Consider the following 15,690-nt stretch of genomic DNA (forward strand, 5'->3'; position numbering starts at 1 on the left):
TTTGATCACCATTCAGATGCACAATGACCTAATGACTAGCAAGTTCTCAAGGTTAACCGAATCATGGAGATTGGGTTCGAAAACGATCTCCCACTCATTTCACTGGTGCAGTCGGTACGCATGTCGGAACATTCTCTTGTGAGAAGCTCTGACTGACCATTGAAGGCCGGTGTCTTCTTGCCCCAGCAGTTCCGAGTGTTCCACAAAGGCGGCCAGCTGTTCCGGGACCTGGCGGTGCGATCCCAGCACGGCAAGCCTTCATGCGCCATTGTTTTCGGTCCTTCGACAGCCGGAGGGGCGTACCATCCCGCGCTATCTGATTACACCATTTTCGTGGAAAATCAAGCCCAGGTATTTCTCGGAGGGCCTCCGCTCGTCAAGATGGCAACTTCAGAGACTGTCAGCGCCGAAGAACTGGGCGGAGCGAAAGTTCACGCGACGGTAACTGGCTTGGCAGACCAGATCGCGCTCGATGAGTAGGATCTCCAGTCACCAACGAGATTTGAAGCACAGACTTTTGACCTGAACGGAACAGATTCGATGCGATTCAGAAAGCCCGCGAATGGGTAGTGACTCTTCGAAACCCTGATCCCAGCGGTCCTCTCACCGGTGGATCAGCTCCGGCACCCCCTCTCTATCCTATCGATGACATTTTGTCTCTGGTGAACACAGACATCCGAAAACCGTTCAATATGCGCGAGGTTCTGTTGCGACTCGTTGACGACTCCAGAATCTCCATCTTCAAACCAGGATACGGGTCTAGCATGCTGACTGCTTGGGCGGACATACTTGGTAGAGAGCGAAGGAAACATCTTGCTTATGAACATACGCCTGACTGATGGGGTTTTCTAGGATTTCGCACCGGTATTGTGGCGAACCAGACACCCGTTATAAATCCACAAGAGGCGCTGAAAGCGGCCCATTTCATTCGGCTATGTAACCAAGAGTACGACCCAAGCCTTTCGAGTGTCAACCATGAAAGGTGTCTAAATAAGCTGGCTCTAGGGATGTCCCGATAGTTTTTCTCCATAATGTTACAGGTTTCATGGTCGGGAAGAAAGCGGAGCACGCCGGGATCATCAAAGCAGGCGCCCAGCTCGTCTCGGCCGTGAGTTGCTCGTCAGTCCCGCACATTAGCATCATACTGGGTGCATCTTATGGTGCCGGAAACTACGCTATGTGCGGCCGTTCCTACCGACCTCGCTTCCTGTTCACCTGGCCCACGGGCCGCTGCAGCGTCATGGGCCCGGACCAGCTTGCAGGCGTGGTGGAGACTATCAAGTCCAAGTCGAACGGCGGGAGCAAGGTGTCGCCGGACGAGATCAAGTCCCAGGCTCAGAAACTTCGGGATGATGCTTATAGGGACTCCACTTGCTATTCGACGAGCTCGATGCTTATTGACGATGGTATCATCGACCCGAGAGATACTCGGGACGTTTTAGGGATGTGTCTGGAGATTGTGCAGTCATCTGGGAAGAAGAGCCCTGAAACTCATCGGTTTCTCGCAAGAATCTGAGACAGAGAAATAAAATGAAGCTAGCAGTTTAGCAGACATATTTCATGTATTCAAAATGCATCCTTCTTGCTCACTGTCCCTATGATCCCATCAGGATGGTATACAAGGGCACTTTGTGCCGAATCAGGCTGTAAACGGAGAATACAAAGCGCATAACAAAAACCAGTATTACAAGTTCAGTTGAAAGTAAAACTAAATGGTATTTTATTGGTAAATCTCCCAAAAAAATGCCCCTCTGCTCAAGTCCCATCACCTATCATGATGAGCCCAACCTGGACTCTCGGCTCAAGCCGCGGTACTAGTTGTGGGTGTTGTTTGGCCCCATTCCGTATGTTTAGAGAGATTACGAGTTTCGATAATGTGTTCGTTTGCCGCTGTTGCAGTTTCCAACTCTTCCGGAAACAGTTTGAGAGTTGAACGCTTTGAACCTGATTGCCGAGGGAATGAAGCTGCGGGGAATCTCCACAAAACCGGACCGCTTCCCGGCGCTCGGGCCGGAACGCAACGAGGGTCACGTCCCGAGTATATTCACTCGCTTGGGAGTGGTCGAACAAGGTAAACAGATTTGTTCCAGCTACCAGCAGTAGCCAGCTGGACCGTCAAAATAGAACAAAACCGACGTCCCATCGAAACACTATAAACTGTATACCAGCCAATGTACCTCTTAGCCAAGTGTCAAGTCCGGGCTATCTACGAAACACAAACGAAGACAAAGTCATAAAAACATCATAAGTCGTCACTATGCTAAACGAAAGTTCAAGTACTCGTCCAAGTGAAGATACCCGGGGGAAGCTGTCGACTCGCGAATTGTTTGTGGTCGACATTCCAGTCGATGCTGATGGACAGCCCAAGATCCGTAAGCTTCTCGTTGCGAACCGAGGAGAGATTGCCTGTCGAGTTATTTCAACCTGCCGAAAGCTCGGTGTAGCAACAGTGGCAGTGTATACACAAGAGTAAGCCATCGCCAAAAGCTACGGCAAAGATCATGGAACTTGTTTGAGCATCTGGGTTGACAATGGCTCAGAGACACTGTGTCGCAACACGTTCGGGATGCGGATGAAGCCATTTGCATTGGCTCTGTGGAGCTGAACGCGAAAAACCCTTTCCTCGACATTGAGCTTCTCATAAAAACGGCTGTTGACGTCGGGGCCGACGCGGTCCACCCCGGGTATGGATACCTCAGCGAAAACCCGGATTTCGCCAGCAGCGTACGCCACGCCGGGCTCAACTTCGTCGGCCCCCCGAGTGAGGCAATGTCCACACTCGGCGACAAGCGCTCCTCCAAGGACTATCTCCGCCAGAAAGCCCCCGAAGTGCCTCTGATACCGGGATTTATGGGCACCAGCCTCGAGATTGAGGACCTCAAGAAGGCGGCGGTCGACATTGGCTTCCCCGTGATGCTGAAAGCCTCGGCCGGCGGCGGAGGGAAGGGCATGCGGGTCGTGCACGAAGTATCGCAGCTGCAATCGGAACTTAACAGAGCACAGTCGGAGGCCCAGAGGTCCTTTGGTTCGAGCGACTGCATCCTGGAGAAGTTCATCGAGAACAGCAAGCACATCGAGATCCAAGTCGTCGGAGATCAGTACGGGCACGTGGTTTCCTTCCTCGAACGGGACTGCTCCATTCAACGCCGGAACCAGAAAGTCATCGAGGAGGCGCCCTGCCCCTTTCTCGATCAAGAGACTAGGAGGCACATGAGTGACACGGCGGTTCGGATCGTAAAACTCATCGGCTACGAGGGTGCCGGTACGGTCGAGTTCGTCTTCGACACGGCAACCAAGAAGTTCTACTTTCTTGAAGTCAACACCCGACTCCAAGTTGAGCATTCAATTACCGAAGAGGTCGTCGGGGTTGACCTTGTCGCTCTCCAGCTCTTTGTCGCCGCTGGGGGCCGCCTCTCGGAGCTCCCCGAGCTTTCTCACATTGTCCAGACGGGGCACGCAATCGAGTGCAGGCTTTGCGCCGAGGACCCCCGGAGAGACTTCCTCCCCAGCCATGACAAGATCTTATTGTGGAAGCCGGCGTCGCCAGAAAGAGTACCGGGGTCAGTCGTCCGTTACGAGACGGCAATATGCAGCGGTACTTCTATCTCCATCTACTTCGACTCGATGATATGCAAAATTGTCGTATGGGCGCCCACAAGATCCCAGGCCATCAGAAGGCTTGCAAAAGAACTCGCAGGCACTGCCTGTATCGGCATCAGAACCAATCAGCTTTTCCTCCAGAGCTGTCTGTTACATCCGGCGTTCCAGGATTTTGGGTACAAAACGTCATTCATCCCCGACAACATCACAGGATTGCTTCAGAGCCCCTACTCACCAGATCTGCCGGGCTACATCTCCCTAGTTCCTGCTCTGTTTCTGCGATCCGTGCAACAGCTGCAGATCGGTGAAGTATCCGTCCGGCGCCCGTTCCAGGCGGTCCGCCGCCGATTCCATAACCAGAAGTTCGACGCCTTTCATAACAGTTGTGATATCATATCTTTGAGGGATTCGAATTCCCCCGCCGGAGAAACCGTCCGTAACGACGCGTGTCTGATCAAGCCCGCATCCACAGACGCGGAGCATGAATGGAGCGTCTACCTTTACCCCTTGGTTCGAGGTTTGAGGAAACCATCAACGAATCAGACCGCTTCCTCGGCACAGGACCTTGCGACGACTTATGCTCACACTAGCCGAGCTCTGCGTACAGGGGAAGCTTGGCTGGGGCCATCTTTCAAAGCCACCCACGTTGAGGTAAGGCCCGTATATCAACATGGGACAGTCCCGTCGACTACGGGAGCTTCATCAGCGGCCATGTCCATGACTCTATCACTAGACGGTCAGAGGATTCGCGCATACCTCGCGGTGTCGGATGACGGTGACGGCCGTCAAAGCCTGTCGCTTAACGAAACGATTAAAGTCCTCTGCCACCTACCTCAGCTGGGAGAATGGAAAGAGTTTCGTCGGGATACCTTGCTGTCGTTCTACACGAGTCTGAGGAAGGAAGCTCTGTCAAACAGCGACCAGGAGAGCAGTGTCAAAGCACCGATGCCCTGCAAGGTTCTCTCGATTGCAAAGGTGTTGGGCGAAGATGTCAGCGCAGGTGAGTGCGTCATGGTGATTGAGAGCATGAAAATGGAAATCAACATCATTGTGGGCGTGTCCGGAAAGTTCCAGACAAAGTGGAAGATTGGTGAAGCGGTGGACGAAGGGGCCGTACTCTGCCTTGTTGAATAGGCTGGAATCATGTGCGTCTTGTGGAGTTTATGCGACCAGTGTATGATAGATTGGCTTCTAAGTAGTTTCTAATACAATCAAAGCTTTTAACACTGCTGAAACTTGCAGTCATGTTTGTTAAGAGCTTCGCCATGGAATCGCTGCTCATTTTCAACGATTACCGTCGTGGCACTGGTCACAGCTATCGTTGCACGATCACAAATGACCGAGCATCTCTGATGTAGAATTCAACACTTTTGTTCTTTCCAACTCTATCATCACACTTTTAAAATGATCGGCAGATGTAGTCTTGGTAAGCCGACAGTTTGCTTGAGTCTTGCGGGGAAGCGAATTCGAATCTTAAGATTCCGCTGCAAAGGTCTAGGTGAGCTTTTCCACAGTGCCCGTAGAAGTGAATGAGATCTCGAACCAGGTTCAGATATCGAAAGGTAAGAACACGTGAAGCAAGAGTCCTCTGCTGCCAGCATTATGGATGCAAATTTGAAGCACGCAAGTGGAGCAATCCTTATTCACCCTCGTCTCGCTCTTCTGTGACGTTGACCGTTGATGGAGAGATGATCAAAACAACGGGCTTACTTCAAATCTTGCGTTGACTATGGCTCCTTATTTAGTACGAGAGTACGAGAGTACGAGAGGACAGAGATTTGAATATATCTTTTTGGAACCAGAATAGTCATTGGCTCCCTGGATCTATGTCCTGGATCTGCCACGAGTGTTCCAAGGTTGAACAGCTGTCTTCGCGGTTGTGAAAGACCTTGTGGTGCCTGCAATCTCTCTAAAAACAATCTGCCTTGCAGGTGGATCCACCATTTCACAGCCGGCTACGAAGAGGAAACAAAATGGCGTGCTAGACACGAGACTCGATGCTGATCTTGGAAATTTTGGGAACCACAACCTGCGCTTTTGACGTATCATCGGTGCCGTGAAATGGATCTCTCTGACACAGGCATAGAGCAGAATGGTTGAGGCCGCGTGCATAGACTCCTGAGACGATGTACTTCCCCGGAGTCTGTGTAGGCTGCCTCGGGAAGTTGATGTCGACTTCTTTGGCCCGGAAGAAGCCTTTCTCAAGCTTCGCAAATTTCTGTTTCTGAGAATCGGATCTTCTCAAGCTGGTTCTGTTCAGCAGTCTGGGATTGCCGAGAACCGAAAAATCTCGTCAAAGGCAGAGGAGGATTGACGAAACATGGTGAAAAGGCATATATGGGATGGCAGGTCCAGTTCTGAAAGGACGGTAAGAGTTTTCCTTCAACTTTCTCTAGGCACATGCCCCCGTAGCCAAGGCGAAGGTCAGATCCAGGGTGTTCATGAAAATCGACAAATAGACCGGATGCTCAGTGCCCACGCGTGCCACTTTCGTACACTGGGGAAAAGCACAGCGTCAGAGCAATGACGGCTCTCTGCATCATGATGCTGGTGTAGTGCTTCTTGTGGCAGGTGAAAGCTGTCCAGGGCAGTTGAACCGCCCATACCGATGAGCCAGCCCCTACACGTGCTGAAAATGTGCGAATGCAGCGACCGACAGACTGCCTGGATATGCCCTTCCAACAAGCACGATGGAAACGGTCTGGGAGGAGTCTTGTAGCACGTATGAAGCAATCACTGGCAGTGAAGACTCCAGTAATATGAGCACTTCGCAGGCAGCTGCCTGCGCCTCGCAGACCCAGAGAGAATCATTCTGAGTACCCGATGTTGTTTTGATACGGCTGGTGTGCCGGTGCAAGAGACTCGTTCATTCCGTGGCGTCCTCTGGTGTGTATTTTGGCTCCAAAAGATCAGGTGCTATAAAACAACATGCTAATAAGGAGCTCTGATGAGACGAATTTGAACAAGTTCGCCTACTTTGACGGTTTTTGAACTCCATTGCATCCCTCCGTGCTTCTTTCTTAGCCAAAAAAAGAATCTTTGCGTAGACCTGAGATACCAAGTCTGAACGTAGCTCAAGAATCCGGTTGTTAAAATGCAAGTGTCAAAGACCAGATCAACACCAGCAAAATCTTCGATAAAACTAGCCCCCATTTTGTTTATCAGTGGAAGTTGATCAGCATGTTGACGATTCTGCAATTAAGCCCACCTCAACCATCGAACTGAAACGGCAGAGAACGAGACTGAGTATTTCCCAAGAACACATTCTTGTATCATGGTATCGATATACCGTCCGTGCTGTTTCCGGACCGCAGTCCGATGTAGAGAAACTTCCTAAGTAGGAAGTAATACAGCTTGCAGCGCCCGTGTGTCTCCATTGAGTAGTTTGCCGATCAAATCAAGACTTTATGCAGTTATCAATACAGAAGACAGGTAAGTTATGTTTTATCATGACAAGGCAATATGTTTACTTAGATACATTAGATACCGATCATAAATTGGTAACGCTGCAAAGCTGAAATGTTGAAGGATGTTTTAGTCCTAGTTGTCAGGCTCAGGTTCTCTTCAAGACTCATCGAGGATATTGGCTTTGGCAAAGATTAGCCATTCAGATTAAGATTTTGTACTGTTTTTTGTCACGTTTGAACGTCTACCTTATGAATCCCTAGGAATGGCGCGCCAATATTGCTATTGAGAGACCCTGAAGTAACGGTTATATGATATCAATGTGCGCTTACAATGCGATGCTTATGCTTGAAGCCAAAAAAAAGGCTCGCCTACAACCACTTCGTACCATTATTGCACACATACCTTGAAGTGTAAGTTTACTACTCTAACAAACTAATGTGAGAATCTTGAACCACAAGGGCCAAAAACCTGTGTCTTACAACGGGAAATTGAAGCAATCAATTGCCTTCATCACCAAGAGCTCTTCTGTAATACTCATCGGGCCTCACTCTGAAACCCGATCATGCCGTCGAACCTCCCACTACACACTTCCACTATTGCAGGGTGTTCCGCATAACCGAGGAAAACATGACATAGATAGACTGAACCTGGAAAACGGATACAACGGACCGACGCCCGACCATCCGAGACAAGTTGCGGGCGGGGTAGATGCACCACCTGCAGTTGTGTTACTTGGCACCACTATGCTATTGGTGCTACTTTGAGACATATGAACAGTCCAAAAGATAAATAGATGGCAAATCCTACTTTCTTCATTTGGATCCTGTTTCCACTCCTCACTTATGAACACCTCAAAATACAGAACGCGTGGTCCATTCACCATGGGAGACTTCGCAAACCCAGCCGTCAAGCTCTCCTTCGAACGCGAGTTCGTTCAAATCATTGACGGTAAACCAAGTGCTACTGAGCGAACTCGTCATGGCGTCAACCCTGCAAACCTCGAGCAGAAGCCGGAAGTACCAGTAGCTTCAAGCAATGATGTGGACCGGGCCGTCGCCGCTGCCCAAGTCGCGTTCAAGAGCTGGTCGAAGGTTCCTTACGGTGAAAGACGGAAAGCTGTATTTGCATATGCAGACGCCATTGACGAACTTAGGAGCCAGTTCCGAGACCTTCTCATATCGGAACAAGGCAAGCCAGTGAGATCTTGAACCCTTTATCAAGTATCGGCTTCATGTCTGCTTACATGTTACACATCAGATTCCCCAAGCAGACGTGGAAACCGACTGTGCAATCAGTTGGATCAGAGGCATGGCCAATATTCAGCTGCCTGAAGATGTGGTTGAAGACAACGAGACTCGTACCATCATCACGAGATACACCCCACTCGGTGTTGTTAGCGCCATCATCCCTTGGAACTTCCCACTTCTATTGGTCACCGGGAAGATTGCGCCAGCCCTACTCACAGGAAATGTAATCATCGTCAAGCCATCGTTAGTCTACAACCACTCACTCAGCTCACTGTGATTGCATCAAGAATTCTGACAATTCAGTCCTTTCACCCCTTATTGCGGACTCAAGCTCGTGGAGCTGGCCCAGCAGTTCTTCCCGCCTGGCGTGGTCCAGTCCTTGAGCGGCGATGACGACCTTGGCCCATGGCTCACTAGCCACCCAGGGATTGATAAGATCAGTTTCACCGGATCCACGACGACTGGAAAGCTAGTCATGCAGAGTGCGAGCAAGACTCTGAAACGAGTGACCCTTGAGCTGTAAGTCTCAGCAGTCTATAATTTTACTCTGACGTTCAATGGAGATTGACACGGGAAAAGTGGTGGAAATGACCCGGCGATTGTCTTTCCTGATGTCGATGTCGACAAGGTTGCGGAAAAAGTAAGTCTTACAGACCAGTTGATCGAATTGATGTTGAACGGACATTTTTAGGTGGCTTTCTTCGCCTTTTTGAATTCCGGTCAGGTAAGCAGTCTCCAGCAGCACCTACGTGTCGAAGCCAAGTGCAATGGGGCACGAACTGACGTTTTGTAGATCTGTCTGAACCTGAAGCGAATCTACGTCCACGAAGCAATCTTTGACCAGTTCAAAGAGTCGTTGGTAAAGCACGTCAAAGGCTATAACCTCGGAGATGGCTCCCAACAGGGTGTCACGCACGGCCCGCTCCAGAACTCCATGCAGTACGAAAGAGTCAAGACTTTCTTCAGCGATATCAAGTCTCAAGGCTGGAAGGTAGCGGTCGGGGGAGATATCAACACGTCTCAGGGGTATTTCATCACCCCGACAATCATCGACCGCCCTCCCGAGAAGTCTCGTATTGTGGTTGAGGAACCTTTCGGTACGTTTCATCATTGTGACCCTGCTATACTTTGTCTTGTTTTGTGGAGGGCATCTGCTTATTGCTCGTGAATCTTTCTCAGGACCCATCGTCCCTCTCCTCTCTTGGAAAGATGAGGATGAGGTTATCGACCGTGCAAACGACACTGCCATGGGATTGGGTGCATCGGTCTGGACGAACGACCTAGAGAAGGCGGCTCGAGTCGCCAAACAGATACAGGCTGGCAGCGTGTGGATCAACACCCATTTTGATCTATCTCCCTTGGCGGCTTTTGCTGGTCACAAAGAGAGTGGAATTGGGGCAGAATGGGGTGCGAATGGCCTGAAGGGATTTTGCAACGTGCAAACTTTGTTCTTGAACAAGCATATCGTGAGCTGATGAGCCTTTTGTGCCAGTATCAGCTGGGGACATTTGCCCCCAGTCGTTCTTTTTATACGGCAAAAGAATAACCAAATTGCAGAGCCATGTCTCCGGATAGTTTTTTCTGTTTGCCCAATTTTGCACTTTGTGGCTTGGACTTCTTGTGATCGCCAGGACGGACAGCTCTATGGATCTGAGCCTGAGCGGAGCACTTGCACGTGTGATTAGCAGAGTAGGTTTATCCGTCTGAGCATCACTGTCCCGTCTTCAGCTCTTGGATCATGCGGATTAGTGAACGAGCCACAAAACCCGTCCGTGTGCAGTCTACATAAGCTACAGCTAGATTGTTCGACAGGAGGATGAACGCTTAGAAATCCATTGTCTGGAGAGTTCCGAATGGGTTCACTAATCAGCGGGAACTGCTGCGGTGCAATTAACACGCCGACTACCGCTTGATTTTGGAAGGACTTGTTTTCATTGCCAAAGGCGAGATATATAAAGTAAACTCTTTTGAAGTTTCATAAGAATCTTTGAGACAAATCAAAGTATCAACTCTACTCAGGGATCATTTGTCAGCCTCTTACATCGTTGTAAAATATAATTACTACTATGGCTTCCTACCTTGTCACCGGAGCATCTCGTGGACTTGGTGTAGGTGGTCAACGACACTGAGCAACTTTGGCTATCCAAATACTGACCCGGTATTTTACTAGTTCGAGTTCCTTCGTCAACTATCCGATAACCCGGCGAACACAGTAATTGGGCTTGTTCGTGACCTGCAGAGCACTAAGGAAAAGGTGTCCAAGGAGCTGAAGCGGGACAACATCCACATCTTGCAAGCAGATCTTAACAACTACGAAACAATCAAAGTATTAGCCGCTATGAAAGCAACTAGGAGGATGTTGTACTAACTTTAACTGCTTAGAATGCCGTTGCGGATGTCTCGAAGATAACTGGCGGTAGTCTCGACTGTCTCATCGCGAATGCGGCGTTTATATCCACGTGGTCGGCATTCGACGGCATTGGTGTCTTGTAAGTCTTTCTTCTGTTTCACGCTTAGCTCTTGGATAAAATAGTTAATTTCACCTTCCAAACAATAGAGGCAGCGACCTCAAGCGACTGGACGAAGACCTGCTTGATTCATTCAAGACAAACGTCGTCGGCAACGTGCACCTGTTCAACCTGTTCATGCCACTGGTTCAGCAGGGAACTCTCAAGAAGATCGTCACGGTTTCTTCAGGAATGTCTGATCTGGAATTCATTTCAAAGTCCGGCATCGAGGTCGCGGCGCCTTATTCCATAAGCAAGGCTGCGATGAACACAGCGGTAGCCAAATTCAGCGCTCAGTATGCTCAAGATGGAATTCTTTTCTTTAGCATCTCTCCCGGTGTGATAGACACCGGGCTCTACGACGACGGTAAGTGTACCCCTAGTAAACGGCATGTGCATATCTAATGGCCAAGCAGCTACAGATGAGGAAAAGCAGCGAGGAATGGCAATTCTCGTCAAAATGGCAAAGTATGCGCCGCACTTCACCGGTCCATCAACCGCAGAGTCATCTGTCAAGAGTATGCTTTCAGTGATTGAGAAGGCGAGTGTCGAGGGGGGATACGGCGGCTCTTTTATTTCGCATCATGGAAACAAGGAGTGGCTTTGAGTGAGAGGTTAGTCAGTTGACAGCAAGCCATCTCAGCTATGAGGCATCAAACGTAAAGAAGCAGACAGGAAGCAGTCTGGGAAGATGCAATTGAGAGCTCTATGATTTCAAATGCAACTGTTCGAGGGCATAAGTACCGTGTTGTGGTAAACTAGACCAAGGCCTTCATGACGTGACAAGGACTCCTAAAGTCTTATCCAACATATTCAGATACGAATGTCCCTGTTCCAGTCCACAAACCCATAATCCGAGTGAACGGCAAGGTTTCTGCAATGGAATGGTTATCTCATCGGGTCTCTGGAAACGAAAAAAACTTCCTGGTGTGCGAAGCCCAAAGAACAACATCTCAACCACGGCCCTCGTGGCAATATCAGGTCTTTCCGCTCCAGGCTCCTAGCTGAAGCCATAAATCGTTTCTGCCGAAGACGAACATGGACTGGCATGCCATCCTTGGGATGCCCAATTCCATCCCCTGCCACGTATAATCGCTGACCTCTAACAATGTCCTTCCGACCCTTGGTTCTCCTTTTGCAGATTGTCAGCTTGATTCCCGGTTCCACGGCGACGGCATCGGAACCGCACGGTTGACTTACTGAACAGCATCCCACTCGTCCCAGGCCTCTTCAACATCAAACTTGCGCATGATGAAAGCGGCGACCAACTTGATCTCTACCAGCGCGACCTCCTGTCCGATGCAGTCCCGAGGGCGACTGGCGAAGGCTCGCTAGGCGTCCTTGACCGGGTGAAGCGGATCTTCGGCTGGCACGAGTCATCGGTCCGGTATGAAACTTTCGACGTGCGGCCACAGAGACGGATCGTGCTGCATTCCTGGCCCGCCGTCCCACACCAGGAAGCCCTCGGTGGAATACTGCATGCCGGTCTCTGGATCACTCAGGTAGAAACCGGCTTCGCCACCTCGCATGGTGGAAGCGAGCTGGTATATGCGCATCGTCTCCTTGATTACCGCGTGCGTGTACCGTAGCGAGTTCAGCAACCGAGGCGAGCCGCTGAGAACGTCGGCTGCTTGGTCAGGGTCAGGGCCCAGGACCTCGTCGTGCTCGGCGCGGACCCTGGCCATGCAGTCCGGGTTGTCCTGTAGGACCTTGAACATGAAGCACAGGGCGCTCGCCGTAGTCTCATGCCCGGCGACCAGGAAAGTCTTCAAGTTACCCAGGATGGTCTCCATCATGTCCGGGTCCGTGGTTGGGTCAATGGGGCACCCACCAGCCTCCTCGGCGAGATGCATAAGGGCTAGGTTGAGCACCGTCTTCTTCTTTGATGGCTTGAGGCCGGACTCGAGGGAGCGCACAACATTAGGGGCGAGTTGGCTGTGTACAATTCGATTGTTGCGATCCACGGCCTTGTTCTGCCACGGGAACAGATAGCCGAAGCTGAACGCTTGCCGTATGCCCATCAGTCTCAGTTGATCTGCTGGTGCCACTCTCAGCGGGCCCCCGGTTGGGTTAGTCTGCTCATGAAGACGCTCGTCCCTTTGACTCGTCAGCGGCCATCATCATACACAGACAACATCATGACATGACGAGAGACAAATGGCACTCACAAAACGGCACGTACGATGATGTCGAATGTCAGAGCGGTTGTCATGTTGCGGAATTGGAACATGGGGCCCCACGACCCATTTTGGCCCACCCTTTGCCGCAAGTTCTCGGCAAAGACTTTGATCTCTTCAATGAGCTCGGGGACCATGGTGGAAACATTTCTCGCGCTGAAGCCCGGGTTGAACCAGCCTCGCCATTTCTTCCACTCGTCGCCTTGAAGTGTCGCAATATCCTTGCCCTTGGTCAAAGGGTTCATGAAATCGAGGGAGATTTGGTGCTTATCGAGGTTCTTTGTCTGGGTGAACTGCGCCGCGACGGTGTTCTTGTAAGCAGCCACGATGGGGGCCTTCAACACAGGCCATAGGTCGAGATAGATGACTGGTGGGCAGTGGTCCATGTCTGGGAAGTACCTCTGGTAGTTGTTGATGATTCACGAGTGGAAGTTTCCAATGTTGATATCTCCCGGATACTCCTTGCGAAACTCAAACATGATGGGTAGATGGCCCGTTATCCAGGAATGAGGCAGCATAGGCTGTTTGTCAAGATTAGCCACACATACTCCAAGAGTAAAGAGGGTCACACCTACAATGCCTTGCGCTTTTACCTGCTTGAACTTTCTTCTGATTGTGTAAGCTTTCAAAGCGACCTTTAGAACGCCGACCGTTATCAGCACAGCAGCAAGCTTGAGAACCAGCGGCAGGATTGCCGCCGGCGTCCACGCTGTCGTCATCATATAGCCCATAGCTAGAATTTGATACCAAAGATTGAGGTAGGGTAAAAGACGGTTTCAAAAAGAGACGGGGTATCCGTTTGAAAGGTCCAAAAGTGGCTGTCATTAAGGGATTGAGCCGTGTGTTATAGCTAAATCCAATCATCTCCATTCGGTGCTTCACGGGATTGCCAGAAAAGGAAATATATTTACACTTCCTTTCTTGCACGCGCTGAAGCGCCTGGTTGAGCCAAATTCTGGTCTTTCTCGAACACTGCGAGTCAGTCAAACCAGGAACACCGTTAGACAGAGTTCATTCCACTGCAGCGTGATTGTTGCTAAGGTGGGGGGCATGGTTCGAGACCAAGGCTTCGAGAGCAACACTTCCCATAAAGCCCGATGGTATCAGGCACCACCAGCTTGGATGCTTCCCTGTAGCCCCTGCGAGTCGCTCCATATGTGTTCTCGACTCGTGGCTGCCGTGGTAACTGAAGCCGTTTCGCGATCGAGAGTTTCTGTACCGACAAACTCTCCAGTCACACGGTATGTATGGGAGTGGGGTAAACAATCTCGAAAGGATTTGGAAGAGCACGTCTTGCGGCAACTTTTTTTAAACAGAACTGATGGCTATGAGTCCCTCGACGAGAAAAAGGACAAGGAGTAGAGGGCAAACGTAGCTGGGGGGGTTTCTCCATTTGAATATGTCGATGTCCACGTTCCATTTGATTCTTGTACAGGAAAAACAGTCAAGATTACTAGCACGTAATGGAAAAAAAAGTTTAAAAAAAAATGAAACCGTTCACCAGTCTCGGCCAACACAATTTCTTGTTCAATGTCCATGGGCTCTGGTGCATTCTGGTTTCTTGATAACAGACGTTCGCTGGTTTGGCGTGTTGATGGCGGGGGTTAACACGAAAGTATCGACACAGACTTTGAACATATTCGACCCTGCTAGAGCGCATTCTATTTTCTTCGTTCATCGTTTTTGAAACTCTGCTCATTCACGCAGTCCGGCTTGATCGGTTCGTAACTTTTCCAAAGGACTGCCAGTTGCCCCAAACCTGTGCTCTCCAGGAGCTATCGTATACCTGCCTCTTTCCATTGAACGGAGACGGCCCGGCAGGCTTTTCAATGTTCGTTTCGGATACGTGAGGTCGGCTAAGTCCCGACAGCTGAGACATGCCGCATGTTCTCTTTTCCTTATCGCACTGGAGGCATCCAGGTTGCCGTTGGCCGCATTGTTGTTCAGTCCGGATCCAGACTCAATTTCGACGTGGGGTAGATTGGTTGGATTTGGGTGAGTGGAAGCACATGCCCTGATCTTTGTTGAGGAACAACTTTGGCAACTCTTTTTAACTCGGGGCGTCAGAGTAAACCATACCGCAACAGAGTTCATTCTCGGAAGCTCAATCTCTACAACGAGGAGCCAATGGTAGCAGCTCTCCGCAGACAACGCACAAAGGCCATAAACAATTTTCACAGCCCTTGTGATTATGAACTGAGATAAGTTCGATAAACTTACGGATGACAATTGGACATGCCGTCAATGGTCGGACGATCCGAGTCCAAGTCGGACACGGACACGGGATTGAGAACGGGCCAACGGGTCCCAGGGCCACAGCGGCGTGGAGGGGGGGGGGGGGGGGGACAACGGGGCCGGACCTGCAGTCAGAGTGTTGGCGGGGGTAGCGTCAGCTCGCACTCGCACGTCGCCTGTATTAGGTTTAGTGCATGATTTTCGGCGCCGTCATTGGTCTTGTTGACTCAGTTATCCCCCATCATAAAGATCCTAGTGGGTCTCTCACGGCCCTCTACGCCAATCGCAGACGAGACCTTTCTAGTCCTGTTCTTTGACAGTTCCAAGGTCCAAGGTCGACTCCAGCATACATACCTACCTACATGAAGCACATGGCAAACATACATAAAAGATGGGCCGAGCCACTTCCAACTTTGAGAAACTTGGTTTCATTTGTCATTTGTGCACATAAAACACACACGCCCCCCCTCTCTCGCTCTTGCTTGGCTCGGAAGTCACCTAATAACATCCGGTGGA

The 15,690-nt window shown here is 50.4% G+C and overlaps 5 protein-coding genes across 5 annotated transcripts; 4 read left to right on the forward strand and 1 right to left on the reverse strand.

Moving 5' to 3' along the window:
- Positions 1-63: 63 nt before the first annotated feature.
- CDEST_12380 (Putative acetyl-coenzyme A carboxyltransferase, ClpP/crotonase-like domain superfamily) lies at positions 64-1,516 on the forward strand (the record flags this gene model as incomplete). Its single annotated transcript, XM_062928536.1, has 5 exons — positions 64-114; positions 166-476; positions 536-792; positions 853-946; positions 1,006-1,516. 5 exons carry the CDS (start codon positions 64-66, stop codon positions 1,514-1,516), a joined length of 1,224 nt encoding a protein of 407 aa, XP_062784587.1.
- Positions 1,517-2,257: 741 nt separating this feature from the next.
- CDEST_12381 (Putative biotin/lipoyl attachment, biotin carboxylase-like domain, rudiment single hybrid) lies at positions 2,258-4,734 on the forward strand (the record flags this gene model as incomplete). The annotated part of the gene is made up of 2 exons (XM_062928537.1): positions 2,258-2,469; positions 2,541-4,734. 2 exons carry the CDS (start codon positions 2,258-2,260, stop codon positions 4,732-4,734), a joined length of 2,406 nt encoding a protein of 801 aa, XP_062784588.1.
- A 3,032-nt stretch (positions 4,735-7,766) lies between these two features.
- On the forward strand, positions 7,767-9,843 carry CDEST_12382 (Putative aldehyde dehydrogenase domain, aldehyde/histidinol dehydrogenase). The gene is made up of 7 exons (XM_062928538.1): positions 7,767-8,204; positions 8,266-8,498; positions 8,559-8,774; positions 8,835-8,895; positions 8,947-8,979; positions 9,049-9,352; positions 9,435-9,843. Exons 1-7 carry the CDS (start codon positions 7,851-7,853, stop codon positions 9,728-9,730), a joined length of 1,497 nt encoding a protein of 498 aa, XP_062784589.1. The 5' UTR covers positions 7,767-7,850; the 3' UTR covers positions 9,731-9,843.
- A 478-nt stretch (positions 9,844-10,321) lies between these two features.
- CDEST_12383 (Putative short-chain dehydrogenase/reductase SDR, NAD(P)-binding domain superfamily) lies at positions 10,322-11,369 on the forward strand (the record flags this gene model as incomplete). The annotated part of the gene is made up of 5 exons (XM_062928539.1): positions 10,322-10,363; positions 10,426-10,581; positions 10,638-10,744; positions 10,813-11,129; positions 11,179-11,369. 5 exons carry the CDS (start codon positions 10,322-10,324, stop codon positions 11,367-11,369), a joined length of 813 nt encoding a protein of 270 aa, XP_062784590.1.
- Positions 11,370-11,762: 393 nt separating this feature from the next.
- On the reverse strand, positions 11,763-13,670 carry CDEST_12384 (Putative cytochrome P450; the record flags this gene model as incomplete). Its single annotated transcript, XM_062928540.1, has 6 exons — positions 11,763-11,785; positions 11,863-11,891; positions 11,963-12,093; positions 12,166-12,859; positions 12,931-13,340; positions 13,488-13,670. The coding sequence occupies 6 exons, from the start codon at positions 13,668-13,670 to the stop codon at positions 11,763-11,765; spliced, it is 1,470 nt and encodes a 489-aa protein (XP_062784591.1).
- Between the last annotated feature and the right edge of the window lie 2,020 nt (positions 13,671-15,690).

Source organism: Colletotrichum destructivum, chromosome 8 (assembly GCF_034447905.1).
Source record: "Colletotrichum destructivum chromosome 8, complete sequence".
Classification (NCBI taxonomy): domain Eukaryota; kingdom Fungi; phylum Ascomycota; class Sordariomycetes; order Glomerellales; family Glomerellaceae; genus Colletotrichum; species Colletotrichum destructivum.

What these genes read in the sequence shown, in the direction of transcription:
- CDEST_12382 (XM_062928538.1), top strand. Translation starts at nt 7,851, where the DNA reads ATGAACACCTCAAAATACAGAACGCGTGGTCCATTCACCATGGGAGAC. An exon ending in TCGACAAGGTTGCGGAAAAA is followed by an intron (nt 8,896 to 8,946) that starts GTAAGTCTTACA and finishes GGACATTTTTAG; the next exon opens with GTGGCTTTCTTCGCCTTTTT. An exon ending in TGTGGTTGAGGAACCTTTCG is followed by an intron (nt 9,353 to 9,434) that starts GTACGTTTCATC and finishes AATCTTTCTCAG; the next exon opens with GACCCATCGTCCCTCTCCTC.